This window comes from Tursiops truncatus, chromosome 1 (assembly GCF_011762595.2).
Source record: "Tursiops truncatus isolate mTurTru1 chromosome 1, mTurTru1.mat.Y, whole genome shotgun sequence".
NCBI lineage: Eukaryota > Metazoa > Chordata > Mammalia > Artiodactyla > Delphinidae > Tursiops > Tursiops truncatus.
This window is the reverse complement of record NC_047034.1, coordinates 14,040,108-14,067,261: the sequence shown is the minus strand read 5'-3', so window position 1 is coordinate 14,067,261 and position 27,154 is coordinate 14,040,108. Positions and strand designations below refer to the sequence as shown.

Below are 27,154 nucleotides of genomic sequence, written 5' to 3'. Positions count from 1 at the left end.
TTTATGTCATAGAGTGTTCTGCCTATGTTTTCCTCAAAGAGTTTGATAGTGTCTGGCCTTACATTTAGGTCTTTAATCCATTTTGAGTTTATTTTTGTGTATGGTGTTAGGGAGTGTTCTAATTTCATTCTTTTACATGTAGCTGTCCAGTTTTCCCAGCACCACTTATTGAAGAGGCTGTCCTTTCTCCACTGTATATTCTTGCCTCCTTTATCAAAGATAAGGTGACCATACGTGCGTGGGTTTATCTCTGGGCTTTCTATCCTGTTCCATTGATCTATATTTCTGTTTTTGTGCCAGTACCATACTATCTTGATTACTGTAGCTTTGTAGTATAGTCTGAAGTCAGGGAGCCTGATTCCTCCAGCTCCCTTTTTCTTTCTCAAGATTGCTTTGGCTATTTGGGGTCTTTTGTGTTTCCATACAAATTGTGAAATTTTTTGTTCTAGTTCTGTGAAAAATGGCAGTGGTAGTTTGATAGGGATTGCACTGAATCTGTAGATTGCTTTGGGTAGTAGCGTCATTTTCACAGTGTTGATTCTTCCAATCCAAGAACATGGTATATCTCTCCATCTATTTGTATCACCTTTAATTTCTTTCATCAGTGTCTTAAAATTTTCTGCATACAGGTCTTTTGTCTCCTTAGGTAGGTTTATTCCTAGATATTTTATTCTTTTTGTTGCAATGGTAAGAGGGAGTGTTTTCTTAATTTTACTTTCAGATTTTTCATTGAAAGTAGAAATTTTAAGAGCAGTAGACATAGATAAAATCATCAGAATATTAGAATATTTGCTTAATCAGGAAATACCATCATTAGCTAGTACCTCAGGGCACAATATACACTTATTAAAAGATTCATTGTTAAATACTGGATGTCAATCCATTTTCCATGTGGTCTCCTTGACAATATCAAATTTTTTTGTAAATCTCTGGTCAACTCTGATTGGACTATCAGTGCTTATATCTCATACTATGGCTGGTAAAGAGCTTGTCTCTTAAGTAAGAAATATCAAACCGGACTTTTACTTATTCTTTATTAATTATGAATTTAAGTATTATATCTGAACCATGGTTTTTCCTTCTTTCAGGAATCTTGAAAGTCACCCATGTTTCCAAATGTAGTATAGTTAAAACCAGATAATATAATTCATGAACCCACTTAGCATGGAACCATAAACTGTGCTGAAAAAAAAGCATAAAGCATGATGTGCTAAAAGCAAATAAATGAGATAAATATTTCCAGCTCCTCCACATTGTAAAACTCCCATTCTTCCCTTTCTAGGGACTGATCCAGAACTTCAGTTATTCATTCACTTATCCAATCAATATGCCACCTGGGTATGCAGCAGTGAATACACTGGACAAAAATTCTTTCTTCTTGAGGCTTTTATTCTAGTGGGGAAAGACAATAAACAGGATAAGTAAGCAATTTATATATATATATATATATGTGTGTGTGTGTGTGTGTGTGTATATATATATTGATATGGTATGATAAGGGCAATGGAAAAAAATAAATCATAGATGAGGGATCAGAGGTTCTGCCCTGGCCTAGTAGGGGAGTGTTATATTGGCCAAGCATGGGACTGGGAAGAGTGTTGGCCTGTTGGGATAGGGAGGGTGGTATTTAACGTAAGGAGTCCAGGGAAAGCCTCACAAGAAGATAACATTAGAGCAGAGATTTGAAGGAGAAAACCATGCATTTAACTGGAAGAAGAATCTTAGTTCTGGAATGGGGATGCGTATTCATATTCTGGGCTTCAGAAGTCTGGGTTTGGTCCCTGGGTGTTCCTTTAATTCCCAGAATCCATCGTATGTGCATTGACCTTCAGCCTAGGATTCCTAAAGGTCAGGTTCAACCACTGACATCCCTTTGATGGGTAAATACTTCGTTGCTTGGGGACTTAAGGCTAAACCACCAGATGAGTTGTGTAATGTAGACATTTTCCCAGTTTCCAAATCTGCTCTTTGGGTCCATAACATTCACATACTGGTAATGAAGTCTTCCTTGAATGCCAGTCCATCCTCTGGCTATCTAACAACCTTCATTTCTTGCCATACACTCTTTCAAAATGTCCTCATATTCCAGGTAAACCAGAATAAGACACATTCGTTGCAAAATAGAGAGAAGTTCTTTCCAATCACTATATCCAGCTTCAAGCCCAGGAACTCTTAACAATGTTCCATATCTTTCTCTAGTGTTTTTCCTAATCCCATTTTAATAATCTATAGCCCCCAAAATAAATGGTAAGTGTAACTACCCCAAAACATCATATATACGATATTGGACTAAAAGAAGAGAATGCATATTTATATGCATGACACAACAACAAAAAAGAAAACAGTACAGTCCATAGACTTTATTTCTGTAACAGGTCATGAGGCCAGTAGTGATATTTATGATTTCCGTTTCTTATCTCCCTAATGAATTGGGGTTATTTGGCTGATGAGCTCAATCAACCAAGCTCATTTCTGAAGGATCTGAGTTCTTGGTGGTCTTGCATCCATAAGCTTGCAGTGATCTTCCATTAGCCTGGCGAGGTGGTCAAAAAAAGAGAGGGAGGTCTCTGTTTTATCCTATCAATCACCCCAGCCACTGCATTTTTTTTTTTTTTTTTTGCCTCCTTGCCTAGTGGCAGAAGGTAATCCAAATGATGAGGCAACAGTTTTCTAACTTCAGTTCAGTGAAACCATTATAGAAGCATTTCTCTTCCAAATTAGCAGATTCCAGAGTCTCAGTTACAGTAAATAAAACTTTTGCAAATTGATCTTTAGTCTTATTATATTTGAAAGGATGCCTCCCCTCCCTGCCTTTCTACCCTCAGTCTTCTGGGATTTCTGCATCATATATGAAGGTCAAATGGTTAACTGTAAATTCTCTTCTGACTCCAAGACTCTAGGAATTTTAAATTTGTTTTAATTTGCTTAAATCTTGCGTTGAATGATACTGTGCTACTCTTCTATCTAATATACGTAGTACACTTCCTACCTATTGCTATTTAAAGCCCATCCTGTCTGTGGAGTTTTTTGTGACTGCTTAATTTAAGCCCATGATGACTTCTTACATGTATACCTTTAGTGCTAGTTTCCATGTGTTTTTACAGTGCTTTCACAAATGTGAGTCTTGCATTCCTAACGGCTTGCAGTTCCAGAAATCCAAGATTTGCATGCTTTGTACTTCTTTTCCACTCCCTTTAGTGCCTAGCACCATGCTAGAAAAGAATAGTTGTTAAATCAATATTCGACTGTGGATTTGACTCTCAGACCATAAACCAATCTCAGCATTTTTCTTTGCTGAGATTTTTTTAAACAAAGCATAAAATCAAATTTATAAATAAATCAACTATACTTCAATTATAAATAAATAAACAAGTGCCCTTTGAAATCCCCATACCCCCTCCCCTCCATTGCCTTAGCTGCTTCTATTAGCAAGGGTCTGATTCAGAGCACTTTTATTGAGTGCCACTATGTACCAGGCACTTTCAGAAAGGTCATCTCGTTTAATCCTCACAAAAGTCCATGAGAAATAGATTAACTGTTAGAAACCAAGACTCAGAAAAAGTAGGTAATTTGCCAAAGGTCCCTCTAGTATGAGTGACGGAGCTGTAACTTGAACTCCGGTCTTCTACGCTGACTGCTTTTTTATTAAAGCACTTCGACTCTCAGAGTTTACCTCATTCCCCAGACATTAGTCACAGGGCTTCTCAGAGAATTTCCTCCTGCACTAAAGACATCATTTCTGGCTTTTTGCTAAGACAAGACAAGCAAAATGATAGATTATAGAATAATTTTAATAATGCATTCAAAATACCGAACTCACAGCACACTGTCTATCCTCAGTGAGAAAATTTTTTTTCTGTTTTGTCCAAGGGTCTAATAAAAATGATTATGCAAAATTAAAAACAATCTTTGATTTGCCTAAATGAAAATAAGAACCACAACTTCTAGCTCTCAGAACCAATAAAAGTTGTTTTCATTTTTAATTAAGTATGCTTAGCTTAAGTACATTTTCTCTTAAGGTGTAATGACTAAACCGTGATCATTTCCTTTTGTTTATTCATTTAAAGTGCAAATAAAAGCAGATAATCAATAGATCATAATCTAAAACTAGAGGATTTACAAGTTAATAAGCTTGAGTCAATAGATATTCCATGCCGAAACCCTCAGTGCTGAACCTGACATAATTTGCTTTGCACTAAGCTGGTTGACTTAATGCTTTAATTTAATTCCAGTATTACCTGAAAAATCCAAAGAAAAGGGGAAATTTTAAATCCTATTAAAATGTTTTCAAAACAACAACACAACTGCTTCAGCGTGCCACCAGCTTCTGCAGAAAACACCTGGGCTCTGATTGTTGATAACAGTTAACCCCTTTGGAGCCTGGCACAAATGAATTGTGGAAGACGGTCTACCTTTACAATATCTTTTCTTAGCCTCAAGTGTTATCAGTTTTTAGTCTTATAACATCTGCTTTTCCTGACTTGCAGGCAAACTATTGGCGTTGTGTTTATTTGGAAGCAAGTTTTCTATTCCCCTTGATTCCTCTTGAGATTATCATTCAGTCTGACATCCCATAAACCAGAACATTAAACAGGTCAGAGAGCAGAGGATGCCTTTCCTGGGTCCCTGGAAAGAAGAAATGAGACCCTCTCCATATGAAGAAGTAGCATAGGCTGGCTTCCACCTTCCAAAGTCTGGTGGGACTAATGGGGGTACATTCAAGGTTATAAGCCCAGACTCTATAGTCAGAAGGCCTCAACTCAAATCCTGGTTCTGTCCCTTATAATTATATGACCATGGACAATTTGCTTCAACTGTCTTTACATCTATTTCCTTATCTGAAAATGAGGATAAGAGCAGTGTCTATCTCATGAGGTTGTTTTAAGGATTAAACAATGTAATATACATTAGGCACTTGGAAAATGCCTGCTGTATAGCAAGCACTCAGTGTGATTAACCCTTGAGAAACTCTTTAGGAAAAGGATGAAAAAGTACACAGAACATATGCTAAGAATAACTTTGAAAGCAGCAGCAGCGCTGAATGTAGTGGTCAGATGTGTCTTTCGGCACTGTTTTGTGTGCACAGCCGAAGTCCTAATGTATTCCATTTGTTACCATCCTCACAAAATCATCTGTGAGTTCTCAGTCTGCTTTTCATTTTGTGTTATCATTGGTCCCATTGTAGCCAGAGTGGCGGTATGTTTCGGCTGCCCTTTAACTAGACCAGCTTCAGCTTTCTCGTCCCATCGTTGTCGCCAAAAACAAGTCAGTTCACTTTGCTAAAATAAATGGGCTAGAAGTTGTGCACTGGCTTTTGACCATAGAGTACACTTTTCTATTCAGGAAGGATACTCAGAAAACAGAGAACAGAAAGCTCCTTGATTTTTATGGTGAACATTTGTTCACATTTCTCCATCTCTCTCTGAAATCACATGCATCTAAGTCTTACCATCAACGTAGGTGACAGTTGTTACATACTTGTTTCCTGTGCCTGCACGGACTTGATCAATGCCATTCACACTCCTGTCACTTCAGTTGAGCTATGTATGCTGTCGGTACTACACACGTTGAGTTTAATTGCCACTTAAAATGTCTTCAAAAAGATTACACCATGATTTCGCATTAAAATGAAAAGTTATTTTATAAACAGAAAGGCACAGAAGCAGCAGCTTAATATATAATTTAAAAAAAAAAACCTATACCCATGCAAGTCTAAAGGTGTCTTTCCACAAATATAAAACAAAAACTCCAAGTGTTAAAAAAGCATTGTATGTTCATTCAATTGGAAGTATTTTTTCCTTTCTTAGGTATACATAAAATAACAGTGTCTTGGATTCCTTCAAATTCAAGCATTCAAAGAAATGAGGTATATTCCATGACGAATTTATTTTACTAAAGTACAGTTGATTCACAATGTTGTGTTAATTTCTGCTGTACAGCAAAGTGATTCAGTTATACATATATATATATACACACATTCTTTTTCATATTCTTTTCCATTGGTTTATCACAGGATATTAAATATAATTCCCTGTGCTATACAGTAGGATGTTGTTGTTTATCCTTTCTATATATAATAGTTTGCACCTGCTAATCCCAAACTCCCAGTCCATCCATCCCCCACCCCCTCACCCTTGGCAACCACAAATCTGTTCTCTATGTCTGTGAGTCTATTTCTATTTTGTAGATAAGTTCATTTGTGTTATATTTTAGATTCCACATATAAGTGATATTATATGACATTTGTGTTTCTCTTTCTGACTTACTTCACTTAGTATGATAATCTCTAGGTCTATCCATGTTGCTGCAATGGCATTATTTCATTCTTTTTTATGGCTCAGTAATATTCCATTGTGTATATATACCACATCTTCTTTATCAATTTATCTGTCAGTGGATACTTAGGTTGCCTCCATGTCTTGGCTGTTGTAAACAGTGCTGCTATGAACACTGGGGTACATTATCTTTTTGAATTATAGTATTCTCCAGATAAATGCCCAGAAGTGGGATTGCTAGAGCATACGGCAACTCATTTTTTAAGGAACCTCCATACTGTTTTCCATAGTGATTACACCAATTTATATTCCCATCAACGGTGTAGGAGGATTCCCTTTTCTCCACACCCTCTCCAGCATTTGTTATTTGTAGATCTTTTAGTGATGGTTATTCTGACCGGTGTGAGGTGTTACCTTGTTGTCATTTTGATTTGCACTTCTCTAATAATTAGCACTTCTCTAATAATTAGCACTTCTCTGATGACCATGCTTTCATGTGCCTGTTGGCCATCTGTATGCCTTCTTTGGAGAAATGTTTGTTTAGTTATTCTGCCCATTTTTCTATTGGGTTGTTTTTTGTTGTTGTTGTTATTGAGTTGTATGAGCTGTTTATATATTTTGGAAATTAAGCCCTTACTGGTCATATCGTTTGCAAACATTTTCTCCCATTCTGTGGGTTGTCTTTTCATTTTGGTTATGGTTTCCTTTGCTGTGCAAAAGATTATAAGTTTGATTAGGTCCTGTTTGTTTATTTTTGCTTTTATTTCTATTGCCTTGGGAAACTGGCCTGAGAAAAGCTTGGTATGATTTATGTCAGAGAATCGGGTTTTTTTTTTGGTGTGGCATTGCCTAGATTATCAGTACAATAATGAATAGAGGGAATTCTGGCTTACCTGATTGTTATATTAATGGGAAGGTTTCTAAGGCTTTTATGTTAAATATGGGTTGGCCAAAAAGCTCGTTTGGGTTTTTTCATAAAGCGTTATGGGAAAACTCAAACGAACTTTTTGGCCAGCCCAATATAATTTACTGTATGGTTTTAGTAAATGTTTTTGATCAGACTAAGGATAATTTCTTCCATTTTCACCTGGCAAAGAGGTTTTATCATGAACGGGTGTTGAATTTTGTTAATTCTATTAAGATGGTCATATGGGAATCAACTTTTCTAAGGGCTAAATCTTATACAGTCATGATATCTCTTTTAAATATATTGTTGGACTCTATTTGCTAATATTATGACTTTTTCATCTCATCTCAAGTGATTTTGGTCAACAGAAACACATTTTTCTTGTTATGTTCTTGTCCAATTTTGATATTTTCTTGATGACATGTCATGAGTTTGGTATGTGGCCCAGTTTACCTCTTTTCTGGAACCCTTTGTCTATACATAATATTATCTGTTACTTGCAGATTTAGTTAAAAGCAATAACAAAAAACTTCACTGGTAAAACTCTCTGGACCTGGGCCTTTTTGAAGTAAGGGGCTGATTTAGGGCTTTATTTATTTTTATTTTAAGACTGATTAATATATTTGAGTACATTTGTTTAAGTTCTCCTATTTTTCTCGAATTGCCCACTTTATGTACACTTTCACATTTACTATCATAAACTGGTTCACATTTTCCTATTTCCAAGGATAACCTGGCCCATGAGGACTAAATGAGTATCTGCCATCCTAATACCCAAGACCCTCTGAAAAGTATCATTTTGAGTTTATTAGCACCAACCTCCCTTTGTAAATGTCCCATACTACCTAATAGTATGATTTATTCTTCATTGGAGAAAGACATTGTCTTTTTCAGCTCAGCCCCCAAAGTCAGGGTAAGAACACAAAAACGGTATCATATTCCATGCCCTATAGGTAAAAGCGAAAAATCATGCTCATTATTATATGATCCAGTTTATATATATATATATATATATATATATATATATATATATATATACACACATATATGTATATACATATATATGTAAATACATTTCTAAAGACCAAATAGCTGACGTCAATAACAAGGAAGAATTTACTCAATTAGCCAATGCATATTTATCCAGTACCTACTAGGTCTTCACAGCAAACATTTACAAAGGTAGTGTTTATGGATTTAACCTAAAAGATCTACTTACATTCATAAGATGCTACGCCATTTTTCAAAATCATTCTCCATATATTCTCCATATAAGCCAGGGTACTATGCACTAAAAATACCTTGTGAGTTATTCAGTACTTTAGACTCAACCTTTTATTTATGCATAGCTTCCAGAATATCTATTGAATATCTTATGCATAGAAGCATCTCTTAGATGCTTAGGATAATAATAAAACCTAGCACTTATTAAATTCCTACTGCATAACAGAAACTATTCTACAAGTTAACTCACTAAAACTTACAAACTGAAAAAGATAGGTACTATTACTATTCCTTTTTTACATATGAAGAAACCAGAGTAAAGCAAGGTTAAGAAACAGTCCTGACGCGAAGCGTTTCGTTCACTTTGCAGTGGGAAGACAAACAAGTGAACAGACAGATATAATACAGTAGAAGATCCATTAATAAAGGAAGTAGATCTGTGAATAAATTCAAACCCATTCTCTGTCACACGGAGCAATGCTTTTGACGAAGAAATTTGGGACAACTTGTTTCAAACAAATAATTTGAATTGAAAAGAGTGTGTACATATGAGTTGGGAATCTCAAGTTCAATTGCAAATCTAGTGTTGATGGATTGTAGGACCTTGTACAGGTAATTTAGGCCGTTTGGATTTTAGTTTCAACTACAAAATTAGCCTGTTGGAGTAGAATCCAGTTATAATTTTTTGACTCTTTACCCTTAATTAAAAGTTTTACTAATAGGACTTATGTATACATGGATATTTCATATTGAATCACAAGTACTATGAGTGTGTCTATCAAAAGTTGGAAATATAAGACTCCTCCCTTCACTGCATAAAAGTTCAAACAAATCTTTGATTAATCTTTAATTGGAACTGTCAGTTAAAGCCAAGTATAATGCAGTTAAGTGGTACAGTATAGTTCGTGAACCCCTTAGAGTCCCAGAAACGTTTTCAGGGATCTGCCAGGTCAAAAATATTTTCATAATAATATGAAGACATTATGTGTCTTTTTCACTCTCATCCCCTCACAGGTGTACAGTGGAGTTTTCCAGAGGCTACATTATGTGTGATGATGCTTCTTCTCTGCTGGCTAACAGAATATGTGCTTCTGTGTTCTTTTCCTTTAATACTTTCTCAATTTTAACTTTTTATATAGCAAATATTGGTAGATATAAATCACAGAAACAAAAGCTTTTGGGAATCCTCTATTATTTTTAAGAAGTAGGGGTCCTGAGATCAAAACATTAGGACCACTGATGCAGTTGACAAGAACATTTGAAGTCAATATAGTACAGGAGTAAAAGCATAACCCTGCCACTTACTAGAACTGTGACTCTGGGCAAGTTACTTATCTAAGCCTCAGTTTCCTTATCTGTAATGTTACCACCCTCAGAACTTTGTTGTGAAGATGAAATGAGATTATGCATGTAAAGTCCTTTTTACACCAGGTCTGACGCAGTAAAAGCAAAAACTTTTATCAAAAATAATGATCCTGTCTTAGAAAGGATACACAAGAAAATGGTAAACTGATAACTTTTGTTACCATTGGGCAGGGAACTTGTCATTGTATCCTATTCACATGGAAGTCGCAATTTATCAAAAGTAACGATTTAATGAAAACTCTAAAAATTTTTTTTAATTACCTTGTTCCTAATAGATAAAGGCCTTGTTCATTTCTGATGAAATTTTATCTCTGAAAAGAGCATTGACCATCAATGATGGTAGCTCTTAGTATATGCATTGTTTTGCTGTGGAGACTACAGCCAACTGCAAGTTAATTGGCTGATACCCAAGCATACCTGTATCACTTTGCCGCACACAGAATTTTAGCTAACCTAGTTTCCACATGCAAAGTGAAAAGGAAGTCCTGATTTCTAAAAAATAGTATACCTCTCCTACATCATCAGTCTCTCTCTTGTTATTAGAGAATTCCCAACAGTATACACACATGCTCTAGCATCTCCCTTGTTTTTTAAATGTGATCCCACAGGCCCCTCCAGCTACCATCCTATTTCCCTGATCTCCTTCACAGCCACACTTCTCAGAAGACTTATGTTACTATTCTGTTCCTACTTCTATACATCTGGTTGTCCCTTCCTCCCACTCCAACGGATTTCTGCTGGCTCTACTTCCAAAGTATAAGTCCACTCAGTTAGTTTCATCTCTGCCATTATCACACTACTCCAAGCCACTATCAGCCCTCCCTGGACTTCTGCAAAAGCCACTCCCTCTTGACCCCCATTATCTACTGAATTGTGTTCCCCCCAAATTCATATGTTGATCCCCTAACCCCCAATGTGACTTTATTTAGAAATAGGACTATAGGGAAGTAATTAAGGTTAAATGAGGTTGTAAGAGTGGGGCCCTAATCTGATAGGACTGGTGTCCTTATAAGAAGAGGAAGAGACACAAGAGATCTCTCCCTCTCTCCATGTGCACAGAAAGCAAAGCCACGTGAGGACACAGCGAGAAGGCAGCAGTCTACAACCAGGAAGAGAGCCCTCACCAGAAACCCTGATGGCACTGTGATCTGGGTGTTCTAGCCTCCAGACTGCAAGAATATAAATTTCTGTTTTTAAGCCAGTCTGGTATTTTTGTTATGGCAGCCTGAGTAGACTAATACAACCCCCTACATATATTTTTCACACAGCAGCCATAGTGATCTTCTTTAATTTATTTATTTTTATTGAAGTACACTTGATTTACAGTGTTGTGTTAGTTTCAGGTGTACAGCAGAGTGATTCAGATATATAGATATATAGATATATAGATGATGTGCTTTTTCAGATTCTTTTCCACTGTAGGTTATTACAAGATATTGAATATAGTTCCCATGCTATACAGTATATCCTTGCTGATTATCAATTTTATATATAGTAGTGTTTATATTTTAATCCCAAACTCCTAATTTATCCCTCCTCACTACCTTTACCCTTTGGTAACCATAAGTTTGTTTTCTATGTCTGTGAGTCTGTTTCTGTTTGGTAAATAAGTTTAGTTGTACCATTTTTTAGATTCCACATATGTGATATCATATAATATTTGTCTTTGTCTGACTTACTTCACTTAATATAATAATCTCTAGGTCCATCTATGTTGCTGCAAATGGCATTATTTCATTCTTTTTATGGCTGAGTAATATTCCATTTTATATATATATATATATATATATATATATATATATATTCCACATCTTCTTTATCCATTCATCTATCCATGGACATTTAGGTTGTTTCTGTGTCTTGGCTATTGTAAATAGTGCTGCTATGAACACTGGGGTGCCTGTAGCTTTTTGAATTAGAGTTTTCTCCAGATATATGTGCAGGAGTGGGATTGCTGGATCATATGGTAACTCTGTTTTTAGTTTTTGAAGGAAGAATGATCTCTTTAAAACCTAAATCAAATTGTGTCACTCCCTTGCTTAAAGGCCTTCAATAATTTTCCATTGAAATTAGCATCAGACTCTAACTCTTATATTGGCCTGAAAGCTATCCACCATCTGGCACCTGCCCATCACTTTGACCATACCTCAGGTCATCCTCCCTCACAGGCCTCACTCACACTAACTTCTCTCTGCCAGCAAAAATCTCAAGCTCATCCTTCTGCCTAAAAGTTCCCCCTGGGGCTTCCCTGGTGGCGCAGTGGTTGAGAGTCCTCCTGCCGATGCAGGGGGCGCGGGTTCGTGCCCTGGTCCGGGAAGATCCCACATGCCGCGGAGCGGCTGGGCCTGTGAGCCATGGCCGTTGAGCCTGCGAGTCCGGAGCCTGTGCTCCGCAATGGGAGAGGCCACAGCGGTGAGAGGCCCGCATACCAAAAAAAAAAAAAAAAAAATTTCCCCCCTGGTTTTTCACATGGTTTCTTCTGTAGTCTTGCCTACATGGAACTTCCTCAAGGATCTTCACCCACCTTTCTTAAACCAAGACTCAGTCTTCCCTACCACCTAAAAAACACTAGTTCATCACTCTAATTATTTCCTTCATAATTTATCACAGCTTCTAATTCGCTGTCTCTGTCTCTCTCTCTCTCTGACCCACTCACTCCCTCTCTCTCCATTTTCTTGTATAAATATAGGACTCCTTACTTTTTCCCTCCTTACAATGTAAGACTCAGGAGGGTATGTCCTTGTCTCCCGTGCTTTCTGCTGTGTCCTCAGAGCTTAGGAGGGTGCCTAGTACACAGGAAACCTTCAATAAATATGTGTTTAATCAAGGGCTGAATAAACATAAGACTGGCTGGAATTAATGAAATTCTGTTCAATGCAGTTTAGTACAGTTTTACTGGTATTGCCATAAAATAGATTGCCAGAGTGGAATTGCTGGGTCACAGAGTATACACATTTTTAATTTTGATAGATCAGAAGGACTGCTTTTTAATATTTAGTGTGACTGATTTGCCACTTTAAAATTTAATTATCACAAATTTAATTTTTTTTCCTCTTCTCCTTTGAAAAATGAGCCATTTCAAAACCTTTCTTTTTTCTCCCCCAAGTTTTTATGGTAACTGAGGCTTCATCGTTCATTTGCAAGAACCCTAGCTTTTGTTTTATATGGATAGATTAAATTGATAGAGCCCATTTATCTATAAATGCGTTATCTATAAATGAGTTGAATCTTCTTGTTGCACTGACCCCCCCATTACAAAATGAATGATGTACTTCAATGAGAGAAGAAAATACCCCCTTTTTCACATGTCATTCTTCTTCTCTGAATGTAGATATTTGTGGAAGACACAAAAGTACACACAGCACTAACACATGAAAACTCTAAGCTGAACATTTTAAATTTGAAATTTACAGTTGTTACAACAGATGACCCCCGACTAATCAGTTATGTAACAATACATATCACAATTACTTAACGGGAGGATATGCATTTATACTTTCTTGAAATCTTTCCAATTGAGCCCTCTGACATCAGTTAGAACCCAGAGCTAGGAATGCTTTCACACTTGTTTGAACTTTTGAATTAGCTTCATTCTATTTTGTTGTCATCAACAGTATCCCTAAACTTTTCCAGCTGCCTTCTAGCTGTTTGATGTGTATAAAGTATAAGGGTATGGATGGTTCCACACAAACATGTCCCCACTACCAGCAAAAACCATAAACCAGGTACATGTGATTCAGGACAGAGGACAGTATAATTGTCTTCAATTCAGTCCAGCTGTTATAATCCCCACCTTGAGTTCAATCAAAAGACAAACACTGCAAAGAATAATTTCAAATTTTGAAATGGATCAAATATTCAATAAAATTTTTTTAAATCTTATTCCTTTTTTTAAATGTTATCATGTTTTAATTTATAGGAGAAGAAATTTTGTCTCTGAAGATTATGAGCTGAACAGGCACACATTTGGCCTAATTATATACAGTTGAGGAATAATGGCTTCCACCTCTTTGTACAACTGCCGTAGTCACTCATGTATAATATCTCTGACCATGGGCATTTTTTTTTTTTTTTTTTTTTTTTTTTTGCGGTACACGGGCCTCTCACTGCTGTGGTCTCTCCCATTGCGGAGCACAGGTTCCGGATGCGCAGGCTCAGCAGCCATGGCTCACGGGCCCAGCGGCTCCGCGGCATGTGGGATCTTCCCGGACCGGGGCACGAACCCGTGTCCCCTGCATCGGCAGGCGGACTCTCAACCACTGCGCCACCAGGGAAGCCCCATGGGCATTTTTATGTTAACGTTATTTACAATGTTCCAATTGTAAGTTTACAATGTATAGCATATCTATTTTTTCTCTTTTTTTTAATTGAAGTATAGTTGATATATAATGTTGTGTTAGTTTAAGATATGCAGCAAAGTGATTCAGATATATATACATGTATTCTTATACATATATATGTATTCTTTTCAGATTCTTTTCCCTTATAGGTTATTTAAAAATATTGAGTAGATTTCCCTGTGCTATACAGTAGGTCCTTGCTGGTTATCTACTTTATATACAGTAGTGTGTATATTTTAATCCCAAACTCCTAATTTACCCTTGTTGTTCATCTATTTTATATTTAGTAATTTATATCTGCTAATCCCAAACTCCTAATTTATCCTTCCCTGCCTCCCTTTCCCCTTTGGTAACTATAAGTTTGTTTCCTCTGTCTGCGAGTTTATTTATGATTTAAGTTCATTTATATCTTTTTTTTTTTAAGATTCCACATATAAGTGATACCGTATGATATTTGTCTTTCTCTGTCTGGTGTACTTCACTTAGTATAATAATCTCTAGGTCCCTCCATGTTGCTGCAAAATCGTATTCCTAAGAAAATACTCTCCTATTACTTTTAAATATGACAGTCTGTACTTTATTGGCTGAATAATAATTAAATGAATGAATGAATTCATCTTAACAGATTTATTATTTTATCAGTCACTAACCATGACCAAAATTTAAACGTTCTTCCATTATTCCTTCAAATTGCATGGCAGAGTTCTGTTGTTCATTGTTTCCTAACAAATGTAGTCCAGAACCTTTAGGGTGACATTCACAGCCCTGTCCAATCTTACCACCAGTCTCTTCCCTTCCTTAATCCCCACTATTGCCCTGTATCCACAACCCTTCAGCTACGTTCAACTCTTAGCTCTTTTCCAAATGTATCCTGCATTTTTTCCTTCTGTTCTTTCTTCCAATCCCTCACACATTTTCATCTACTCAAACTCTACATCTTTCCTGTCCTACATCAGATGCCAGCGAAGTTTTCCCCCGCCCCTCACCTTCTTTCCCAATTAGAAGTATGTATCTCTTCAGTATTTCCCTGATTTCCCTGGCGCTCAGTATAGCATCTACTACACTCTGAATTGTGTGCATCTGTATATATTGTTGATCTGCTCTATTAGATTAAAAGTTCCTAAGCATCAAAAGCCTGTGCTCGGGCTTCCCTGGTGGCGCAGTGGTTGGGAGTCCGCCTGCCGATGCAGGGGACGCGGGTTCGTGCCCCGGTCCGGGAGGATCCCACATGCCGCGGAGCGGCTGGGCCCGTGAGCCATGGCCGCTGAGCCTGCGCGTCCGGAGCCTGTGCTCCGCAACGGGAGAGGCCACAACAGTGAGAGGCCCGCGTACCGCGAGAAAAAAAAAAAAGCCTGTGCTCTCCATCTCGTATCCCCACACCAACTTTACTGAATCTTGTACATATCAGATGCTCAAAAGGGTTTAAAGAATTGAATGGAGCTGCTGGCCGACAATACTAAATGTTTCCCCTGACCATTTTGGCAACTCTGTCTTGCCACTTAGCAACGCCACCTAACATAGACACACTGTTCACACACATGGCAATAGATCATGAACCCAAAGGGTGTTTTCTTCTTCCTTTCTTGTACTGTCAGTCGATCTTTCATTCTGGAGCAACTCTACGTGTATGTGTGTGTCATGAAAAAATGTCTTCTTTGTCCCACCAGCCAGGAGCTCTGTAGACAGAGATGGCATTTTATACTGACCCATAAAGTCAGTATACACGTGAAATCAGTGGAAATTTTCTGACTGTGTTAACATTTTGCAGGCTTGGAAGTCCATGCTTAGATAACCATGGATAAGCACTTAAGGTTGATATTTGGGGATGGGTAACAAAGAGCATTTCTGTATTAAGACTGATTGGATTTTTACAAAATAAGTACTAGATAGAAATATGTTGATGAACTTTTGGAGAACTCAAAAATTAGCTTTATGAATGGGAAGGAATATAGATTGACAATGCCTCAAATTATTTGGCTTTCAGAAATCTAGAAAAATATTTTGTGTTGATTTTTTAGGCACTAAAATATGTAAAAGTCATCCAATTGACTGGATGTACGCGGCTCAAAGCCATGAATTTCAGGTGATGCTAAATGGGAACTTTTCTTATTTCTCGTGTTTCAGTGGTAACTAAACCAGAAGCTTGTCAATAACCAGTCCTTTATTTTATCATTATGACAAGATAAACTGTAACTTACAATAAAACGGAGACGCAGCATCCAAGTGGTTCAACTGAAGAAAACAAAAGTAAATATATTTAAATCTAGATTTCCCTGAAGTTCTCTGTGCAAAATAAGCAAACTTTCAATATGAGGTATTCTCTGGGTCTTGGCATTCGTGAGAATTAAGGAGGCAAAGGAATCCTACAACTGGGTTAGGATTTATAAGCCAAGAGTCACCCATTTTTAAATACGGAGCCCAAGATAAGGGGTGAAGCCAGAAGAAACCCCATTGGCTGGAAATGAAGTTGATGGTGACCAGGAAGATTAACCCCTTCCAAATGCAATAAGCACACATAAAACTCTGTTGATGAACACAGCAGTGCCGAGACATCACTGTTTTAGTTCATTACCAGGAGCAGGGTAAAAAGAGTCCTTAGGGCCAAGGTAAATGGGTTCAGTGAAAATGCACCTTAAAGACCAGAGGGAAGGCTCTGGAAACTGCTGGATCATCAGATCAATGGACTCAAAGATGACTAAGTTAGGTTGCTTTATGCAGTTTAAACATTTGTGCAGGGAGTCTCCCCATGCAGCCTTTTATTGACAGCTACAGATCAATGGTAATTTTTGATCATTTTCAACCTACATAAACCTATTGACCCCATGGCCACCTTTGGGGCACTTCAAGTAATCAAAAATAATCAGAGGAGATGGTGTAAAATTGTCTGACTGCCAAAGACTCCAAGTAGTTTCACGTGCCCCCAGGAGCAGAGTTGAGAGGTTAAAGTGTAGTTCACATTGCCAGCAGAACCTCAACTGGCGGAGTGTTCCAGAGAGTCTTGTCTTTATGTCTCATTAAAGGACTCACTGATCTGTATGTATTAGATTGCAGAGAATGAATTATTCCTGTTTTCCTTTGTTGAGTCATTCTTTTCTTCGGCTGCCTAACAGAAGTGGTTAATATACTTTTAGAATTAAAAAAAAATTAGCAATATTATGTGGTTGTACACATGGACAGGACAAAGACAAAAGGGAAGAAGGTATAAGTTAGGTAGCCCAAAGGTCAGGGATAACAAATATATATATATATATATATATATATATATCTCAAAAGAATCAGTAGGACAGAAAAGGGAAATAACAAACAAAACAATGACAATGAAAAGAAATCTTATTGAATTAAGATAATCTCCAGAGGGAAGGAAGAAAAGGGGCAGCAGCGGAGCGAAAAGAAGGAAGTTTTTAATGAGGACTTTCCCAGTCAGTGGGACAGAATGCTCCGTCCCCAAAGGAAGGAATGGAATCCAAATCACGTAAGGTCAACAGGGCTCAAGCAAATATTCTGAATTTAAGGAAAATCACAAGTAACTGAGTAAACAAACAAGACTCAACCTAATCCATAGAGTGAACTGTGCCCAGATTTTACAGTTGGTTTCTAAAATAGTGAACTCTGGGGTTAGATATCCATTCAGGGAAGAATAATATAAAGGATTTCCTAAAATGTCAAAGGATAAATCGGTTAGGGATTGTCTTGCCATTGTGAAGTTTTCTTTATTTTTTATGTGGACTTAACTAAATATTGACAAAAAGTATGGCTATCACTGAGGTTTATTTAAAGCATGCGTGTGTGTGTTGTAGTTTTGCAGAAATAACAAGTTGACATAATATGGGAACTTGTCTCAGTATAAATTTATGATAGAAAAATTCTCCTTCACGTTTCCTGTACATTTATGATATGTGATTATTTCTATATTTTAAGAAGATATATAGACCAAATTAAGCAAAACAACGGTTGTAATCACCTTTTGTAGGAGTCTACATGTAAACATTTCTGTGTCAGGCAGGCGTGAACTTCAACTTGAGACCTGCGGGTCATATTTCCACATTAGTTGGTGGAGGTTTTGAAGCCAGAACATTTTCAGTACTTCTGCTTTCAAGGATCTGGCTATAAATGTTTATTAAAAGAATCTATAATGAAATCAGTTTTGTTATTTTTTAAATGGCGGCCTGGAGTGTGTTGGATGACTGAATGTCAGTTAATCATTGAGCACTCATGGCACCGAAAGTGCTTGACAGTGTTGCCATCTAGGGGCTGAATGGAATTCTCAGCTCTGAAATAAACTGTAATGGAGCAGGTGCTGCTATGGACAATATACGTATGTTTTTGCTTTACAGCCCACATGCTTTTCGTGTTTCTTATGACAAAAGCTATCTCTAAATGTCCCCCAGCAGCCTACCTTTTTTCATATATAATCTGTTAGAGGTGATCACTGTTTGCTTTGGAGCTGATGCTTTTTTGGCATCTACTACTGAATATTCTGAACAAAGAATGGTTCTTTTTTGCATTATTAATCTTGCCCGTGTTTGCCCTATTTCCACAGAAAAGGAATCATTTATCAGAAAAGAATGTTTGTAATCGGGACTTGTAGCATATTCAACTTTAATATTCACTATGGTCATTCTATTTCTGTGCTGTATTTATCTAAAAGACCAATCCAGTGTTGTTGGAGAAATAAGTTTTAAATATTTATGATCTAACTTTTAATATTTTAAAAAAGAGAAATTAGTATTTCTGTATACTTTTTTTCAGAGCCTGGTCGCTTAGCAAATGTTTAAATATTAAAAGATTTCAAGAGTTCAGCCTGTAATATCATAATAGGACCTTACTGAAACAGGAAAATTGACTTTACAAGTTTTTGATAAGTAAAGGAAATTATATTTCCCCTGCTTGTGTTTAACACATAATAAGAAACATTAACTAATAGAAACTTATAAAACTTACAACCAAGAATGTGGGGGAATGGTGTCAAAAATTATTTCTATGGTGTGTTTTGGTTTCGTCTAACCAGTTTTTTTGGAAAGTGGTTCAGTTGGATTTTGCCACCTGGTTTTAGATTTTATTCAAAATGAGATTTGGATTCCCTCAAATTAAAAAGAATTTCCATACACATAACTTTGTCTGGTGCTTTCGGGTACTGCTCTCAGAAATAACTTTCTCTTCTTCATCTCATCTTCCTCTTCCTGTGCCCACCAAGAAAAGGACAATTGAAGATGATCTGTCACATTTAAGTGTCAAATAAACCAAAGCTGACCTCACATACCATTAAGTGTATATATCCTAGTAAACCAGTAAAAACTTCTTTGTGATTATTCACGTCCAATGGATATGGTACACAACAGAAAGTGTCTGTGTGTGTTTACCTATACATACATTACTGGTCCACTTGCAGACATAATTCCTATCTGTAAACAGACACTTCCATCCAGCCCAGATGTAGAAAGAGCACCCTGGGCTCTTTCAAAACATTAGGATTCTTAGGTCCAGTTTAATTATGCAAAATATGGTTAGTGCTGCTGTCCAAGCAGGAAAAAAACGAATTATGCTATCATTTTTTTTTCTTTTAAATTAACAAAGACCAAATACTCAAAGCCTAGCTAACAATTACTTTTGGTAAATTTCAGAGCTTTAGTTAGGATGTTTTTAACAAATGAGAATATTTTCACGTTGATATTAATAGTAGACTGCCCTCAGGGTGCTTGTGCATCTATAGTTCAGTTGGCTTATTGTTGTTTCCTTGTGTTTGTTTTATTGTCTTTGTAAAATGTAAATACACACCAAGAGAATGAGAGAGGGGGGAGATGGGGAGAGTCTTATGTAAAAAATAGTGTCGGGGTTTAATGAGAGAGAATTAGTGTTGCTCAGGTTCAATTTCCAAATCCTTAAGATTATTCCATTCTCTGCCACTCAACTTGGTACCACTGATTTCCATCATGAAATCATGCTACACTGACCTGAGACATCATAGATTTTTTTTATTGCTTTTGTAATATATTGCATCCCTTGGGTCGCAAGCTCTGAAAGGGCAAGGATCCTATCTGATCCAAGCTCTGTGTGTGTGTGTGTGTGTGTGTGTGTGTCTGAAATCACACAACATTAGGTAATATATTTAGCATGTGAAGAACAAGAAAAAACCATATTGTTTTCTTAATAATTCAAATCTCTGTTGTGATATTTCTGCTGTCATTGGTGAGGCGTCTTGGCCAAAGAATGACCTTCCAGCAATTGGTAGCAGTTTCCAAAAGGAAACTAAACTGTTCATTTTCTTCCAGGGGACGAGCCATCAAGCCCACCTGTTCGGCTTAGAACCCTTCACCACATATCACATTAGTGTTGTGGCCACAAACCGGGCAGGAGAAGTTTCAAGCCCCTGGACTCTAGTACGAACCCTAGAATCTTCCCCCAGTGGGCTGAGCTACTTTTCGGTGGAGCAGAAGGAGAACGGCCGGGCATTGCTACTGCGGTGGTCAGAGCCTGTAAGAACCAATGGTGTGATTAAGGTAATGTCTACCCTGAATATGCGATCATGTTTGGTATTCTACAGATAAATAGATGAGCCCTGACATGCCATCAGGTCACTGTGGGAAAACTCCCTTCACAGTCTGGTTAATTCTTCCTGATAGTTCCTCCAGGCGCTTAATCATAGATCAGAGAAAACTAGCTCACACGTGTTAAGCTTCCTATGAACCCAACGCTGTCTAAGTGCTCTCTATGGATTATCTCATTTAATCCGCACATCAGCCCTACTCTGTAGGTACCACTAAACCTCACTGGGCACATAAAGGCTAAATCACTGTCTGAGGCTAAACAACATTGCGACAACCGAATTGGGATTTGAAGCCAGGTAGTCACACCAAAACGGAACTCTAAATGACCATGTTCCTAGTGCCTCCCGAATTGTCCTTCCCAGCTCTTTGCTTAAGCTTTGCCTGATTTGCACTTTGAGCAGAGCTCACTCATCAGGAAACAGGAAGCCCCGCATGTCTGCTAAGTCCACGATGTCCCTATGTAGCCATGAGCAGCAGTCTTACTAATGTCACATCGAACCCCAGCTTCACCAGTCTGTGAGCGCCCAAATAAGGTTTCCATTATCATCCACATTTTGATGCTTTGAACCATCACCCACATAAGAGGCAGCATCATCACCCTTCTGATGTTCTTCTCCAAGGCTGCTGGCGACTCAGCTGTCCGTCTATTACTGCCTCTGCCTCTAGTCTCCTCTGGCCCTGGACCACCACTCAGGCCCTCATCCATCACCTCGTGCAGGCGGGGACTGCCACCCCCTGCAGATGCTGTAGACACTCTGCCTCTCCTTTACCACTCCCTCTCAAGGTGGCAAAGACCCCCCCACTAATTCCACATAGAACTTCTAAGACTAAGCTGTGACTTTTGATAAACCTTCCCTGAAAACCCCATAGTGGGATGCTGGCAGGAAATTACCTACAGCAGTGACTTAGATCTGTAACTAGAGCTCACAGACCCAGGCCCATCCTCATGGGCCTCCCTGTAGGCTGCCTCACTGCCTGGTACGGTGGCCACCTCTCTACCCACCTCCAGGTATGCTACAAGCTGCTTTCTACCAGCCCCTGGCATGTGACTGAGCCGGACTTTGGCTACTCTAGGACAGGAGGCCTGAGCCCTAGGAACCATGGCCTTAAAATCCAAGCCTCAGCCCTAAGGTCCCCATCAGAGCAAAGAGTATCTCTCTCACACCCATCAAAGCACCCCTCCTTGTGAGTGTTTATTTCCCATCCCAGTGTCTGCCTCTTCCTGGAATGATTGACAATAGAAATATCTACTCCTTTTACGTGTGTTTGTGGTTCACCAAATATTTATTGAGGCTTCTACTAAGTTCCAGGCAATTATTCAGGAGTGAACAAGACAGGCAAGGTCCCTGCTGTCATAGACCTTGTGTGTGTGTGAGAATACATGAACAGTGGGGCTACAGAGAGGCAAACAAAAAGCTAGTACACAAACCAGAAAATTTCAGAGAGTGGTGAATGCTATAAAGAATATTAAACAGAATAATGTAATTATGCCTGCTCGGGCTGTTTTAGCATGGATGATCATTTGAATTGAGTTGACGTTTGAGCTGAGCCCTGAATGACAAGACAGAGTCAGTCATGTGAAGATACGAGAGCAAAATGTTCAGACAAAGTGAACAGCAAATGCAAGGCCTGAAGCCAGGGATGAACTTGGTTTCTTCACATCAAGGGAAGAAAGCCAGTGTGGTTGAAGTTTGGGAGGGTTGGGGAGGGAAGATGATACTAGATGAGATTCAAGGGATTGGTGAAAGGTGGACTGTGTGCTCAACCTTGTGGGCTGTGATCAGAGCTTGGGATTTATTCTGAGTGTGATGAAAAACTACAGAAGGGTTTAGGCAAAGGGATAGCACAATCAAATTTATGTTTTTCCAAATCACTCTGGCTCCTATGTAGGAAATGGGCTATAAGGAGACCAGTGGAGTTTGGAATCTGTGAAAGAAGTCAGGGTAGAATTGACTGTGGCTTGAATTAGAGTGGGAGTTGAGAAGGTCAAGAAATGTGAGTGGATTGGGGATGTATCCAGAGGTAGAGATGACAAGGTCTGTTAATGGACTGAATGTGATACATGAAGGAAAAGTAGTACTTCAGAATGACATCTGGACTTTGGCCTTGAGTCATTGACTGGGAAGGGAAGGCTGGAAGATGTACAGGTTTGAGGGGATAAGTAGGTAGTTGGAAGTACAAGTCTAGAACACTCGAGAGAGTTCTTCATGAAGATATATGTATTTGGAATTCATTAGCAGATGAGTAGTATTCAAACCCATGGGCCTGGAGGACATCACCTATGGAGAGAATCTAACTCGAGATGAAGAGAGCCTGGGATCAAGCCCTGGGGAATACAAAAATTTAGAGGTCAAGAGTATGGAGAGGAGCTGTCAAGACACATGAGGTAGAAGGAAAAGTAGATGAGAGGGATGTCCCAGAAGGGAACAGAAAATGTGCCAATGGTGTTGAGAGATCCAGTAACATGAGGGCAGAGATATGACCCTGTATTTGGAAACCAGGAGGTCACTGTGATCTTCACAAGAAAATCAAATGTTGAAATGGGAAACCTGGTCGGGATGGTTTGAGGGAATAGGATAGCAACTCTTCAAAGAAGTATAGATGGAAAGAAAAAAACAGAGAAATGGGGCAGGAGCCAGGGGACTATGGTGTCAAGAAGTTTTATTCAAAAATCAGTGAAAGATCCTAGAGTACATTTAAATGTTAATGGAAATAACCCAGTAGAGGGAGATAAATCAGTGAAGCAAGAGATGATGAGAATAATTGCAAGAGGGAAATCTGTAGGAAGGAGGAGAGGACAGGATCCAGAGCTCAGGTGGACTTCAGTGGGGGCAGAGGTACTTCATCCATAGGAAAAGGAACAGAGGCAAATAGGGTACGTCTAGATTCACATGCCTATGGCAGTGATAATCTATAACATGAGAACATTCCTGTCTGACTGCCTCTACTTTCCTCAGTCAAATATATGGTTATGTCAACAACCACCTGTGAGGGAGAGAAGGGGGTATTGGCTGTTAGTGGGGAAAGGAGAAGATATTTCTTACTTTGAAAAATGAGAGAGCAAACATATGGTTTTATAGTTGGTAATCATCTATTTAAAAGTTATGGTAAGAAATTTAAAGTGACACCAGTCAATATATTTGAGAGTTTTTCTCCAAACCCAGTTAGAAGCTAAGGCCCAGAGGGAGAGCTGAATTTAACACTAGTTAGAGATTTGCCAGGTGAATATGGGGGAGGGGACAGAGAGTCAGAGAGACTTTCAAATTGATTGTGGAATCTAAGCTGTCTTCAGAAAATACTCTATTCCCCTTCCCTCAGGGGTATGATCTTGCCCTGAGACCCCCAACAAGAAAATCACACCAAAATACAATAGTCCAACATAAATAGATTTCCAGATCTAGGCTATTTAATCTTAAATAACATTAAAGTATATCAACAATCCAGGAACAACCTGTGGGAAGATTTGCCTCTCAAGGGACTCTGGTATTTGTCCATCTCATCTTAAGAGACATAATCACAGGGTCACGACCATGTACAGGAAGGTCTCCTGTCTCTCAGGTACACTGAAGCATGAAAAGATGGGGAACCATCATTCAAAAACATCTACATTCAAGCTAAGTTACCTCTCATCTTCCCCAAAGAACAATGAATAATATGGGTTGGAAACTTGCTCTACGTTTGTATCATGAGCATTCAGATGGTTTTCCCTGGAACAAAACAATACTTTGCTCCAAAGAAACCATCTATTCTTCTATAACTGGTAAGAGAAAACAGGGTGGGTTTTCCATTTTCTGGTCATCAGTTTGTACCTATGTTTTTGTATATGTGTATAACATGTATATGTACCTATGTACACGTGTGCATGTGTGCCCACACCAGACACTCACACATTTTCTGCCCTGGCACCCTGGTACTAATGATTAAGCATTATAATTCCATTTCCCAGTAAATGCTGTGGCAATAGACAATGTGGATAGGCCCAATTTAGCCTACTCAGGGTGAAATTAGAAGCTCTTAATTTTTATAAAATAGGGAATTTGAATACTATTCCCCACTTCTAAAAGATAAAAATGGGAGGAAACCCCGTGAGCGCTCTTTAAGTCAACGAATTAATTTCAGTGACTCTTAGCTTTTAGATATATGCTTACATGATATCCAACCTTAAAAAGAGAAAAGGCAAAGATCACATTCCCAAAATTCATATCAGAATGCTTCTTCTGGGTTAGGATCATCAAGGTGAGGAACAGGGGGCAGAAGGGGTTAAAAGGGACGAAGTAGTGACACCAAGAAATCATATGCTTTGTTCCCCATCTTCCTGCAGACGTACAATGTCTTCAGTGATGGTGTCTTGGAGTACGCCGGCCTGAATCGTCAATTTCTCTTCCGACGCCTGGACCCCTTCACGCTCTACACGCTGACGCTGGAGGCCTGCACCAGGGCGGGCTGTGCACACTCGGCACCCCAGCCTCTGTGGACAGAAGAAGCCGCACCCCAGTCTCAGCTGGCTCCCACCATCCAGTCTGTGGGGTCCACCAGCGTTGAGCTGAGCTGGTCAGAGCCCGTTAACCCAAACGGAAAGATAATTCGCTATGAAGTGATTCGCAGATGCTTCGAGGGAAAAGCTGGGGGGAATCAGACAATCCAGGACGATGAGAAAATTGTTTTCACAGAATATGATACTGAAAGGAATACATTTGTGTATAATGACACAGGTCTGCGGCCATGGATGCAGTGTGAATATAAAATCCACACTTGGAATTCAGCAGGCCGTACCTGCAGCTCTTGGAGTGTGGTAAGGACCAGGCAGGCACTTCCAGAAGGCCTCTCTCCACCTGAGATAGCCCAGGTATCTGTGAATCCCCCCAAACTGATGATTTCCTGGATCCCACCAGCACAGCCTAATGGCATTATCCAGTCCTATAGGCTTCAAAGGAACGGGGTGCTCTATCCTTTCAGCTTCGATGCCGAGACTTTCAATTATACTGATGAAGCGCTGCTTCCTTTTTCCACGTACAGATATGTAGTCACAGCCTGCACCAGTGAGGGCTGTTCCACTAGCACGCCTACCAGCATCACAACCCTTGAGGCTGCCCCTGCAGGGGTCCGCCCTCCAGCTCTTTGGACCATCAGTGCCACTCAAATAAATGCATCTTGGTCACCGCCATCAATTCAAAATGGAGAGATCACTCAGTATTTACTCAGACTGGATGGTAAGGAGTACCTTGCTGGGCAGAACCTGTCCCTGTTGGTTTCCCACCTGCAGCCTTCCACACAGTATAATCTCTCCCTAGTGGCCTGCACCAACGGAGGTTGCACAGCTAGTGTGGCAGAGTCTGCCTGGACGATGGAGGCCCCGCCACAAAACATGGACCCTCCAAAACTACAAGTCACGGGCTCAGAATCCATAGAAATCACCTGGAAACCGCCAGGAACCCCAAATGGCCAGATCAGAAGCTATGAACTTAGGAGGGACGGAACCATTGTCTATACCGGCCTGGAAACTCGCTATCATGATTTTACTCTCGCCCCAGGTGTGGAGTATGGCTACACAGTGATGGCCAACAACAGCCAAGGGGGTGTTTTGAGTCCACTTGTCAAAGATCGAACCAGCCCCTCAGCGCCTTCAGGGATGGAGCCTCCAAAATTGCTGGCCAAGGGCCCTCAGGACATCTTAGTGAGCTGGGACCCTCCAGTAAGGACAAACGGTCATATCGTCAACTACACCCTCTTCATCCGTGAGCTGTTTGAAAGAGAAACAAAAATCGTACACGTAAACACAACTCATAATTCTTTTGGTACACGGTCATTCATAGTAAACCAGCTGAAGCCATTTCACAGGTAGGTAACTGACCCTGGCTTTCCTGAGAACAAGCCACTGCCCCTTTCTATTGCGTGAGCCCTCGGTCAGTCCCAGTGGAGACTCTAACAGCAAGATGTGTGACGTGCCCAAGCCCCATCCGTTTAACCATCCAAGTAGACTAACTACGTCCTTATCCAGCCCAAACCTGCTTGATTACTTCTGGAGAGCAAAATTCTTGCAGGTGACATTTTGAGAGTCAGTTTTTTTAGAAATGTTTGCACTTCATCGCGATGTCTGTAACCAAGGAGTGGAGAGGTAGGGCCACTTCCCTGAGTCTGGTCCCTCCTGGAAACATGCCAGCCCCTGGTCAGTTCTGAGAACCCCAATGCGGTTCTCTGAACTAGACTGTGAGGCAAAGGAGTATTATTTTAAAGAATGAAAAAAGGGGCCGTCATTGAGAGCTATTGCCAGCCAGAGTTGGACTGATCCGAAATTTGCTCTGGGGCCAGCCCTCCTTATTGAATCCAGCACGTCTTCCAGGAATAGTGAGGCTCCTCTGACTATTTCCCCAGCCCTTCAGTCAGCTCTGATCTCGTGGTTTCTTGGGACGGTGCCACTCTGCCAGCTCCTGTTTTCTTAGTGGTCCCCTCTGAGCTCTCTGATGAGCAAGGGTGTGTGTTGCTTTCCACACAAAGGAA

At 39.3% G+C, this 27,154-nt stretch overlaps 1 protein-coding gene across 1 annotated transcript in view; it reads left to right on the top strand.

The window, feature by feature from the left end:
• The window catches only part of USH2A (usherin), a 784,083-nt gene that overhangs the window by 675,577 nt on the left and 81,352 nt on the right, over nt 1-27,154 (top strand). Inside the window, exons 61-62 of the mRNA XM_019920609.2 lie at nt 20,381-20,608; nt 24,978-26,494. Coding sequence (XP_019776168.2) covers nt 20,381-20,608; nt 24,978-26,494 — 1,745 coding nt within the window. The remainder of the gene's footprint in view (nt 1-20,380; nt 20,609-24,977; nt 26,495-27,154) is intronic.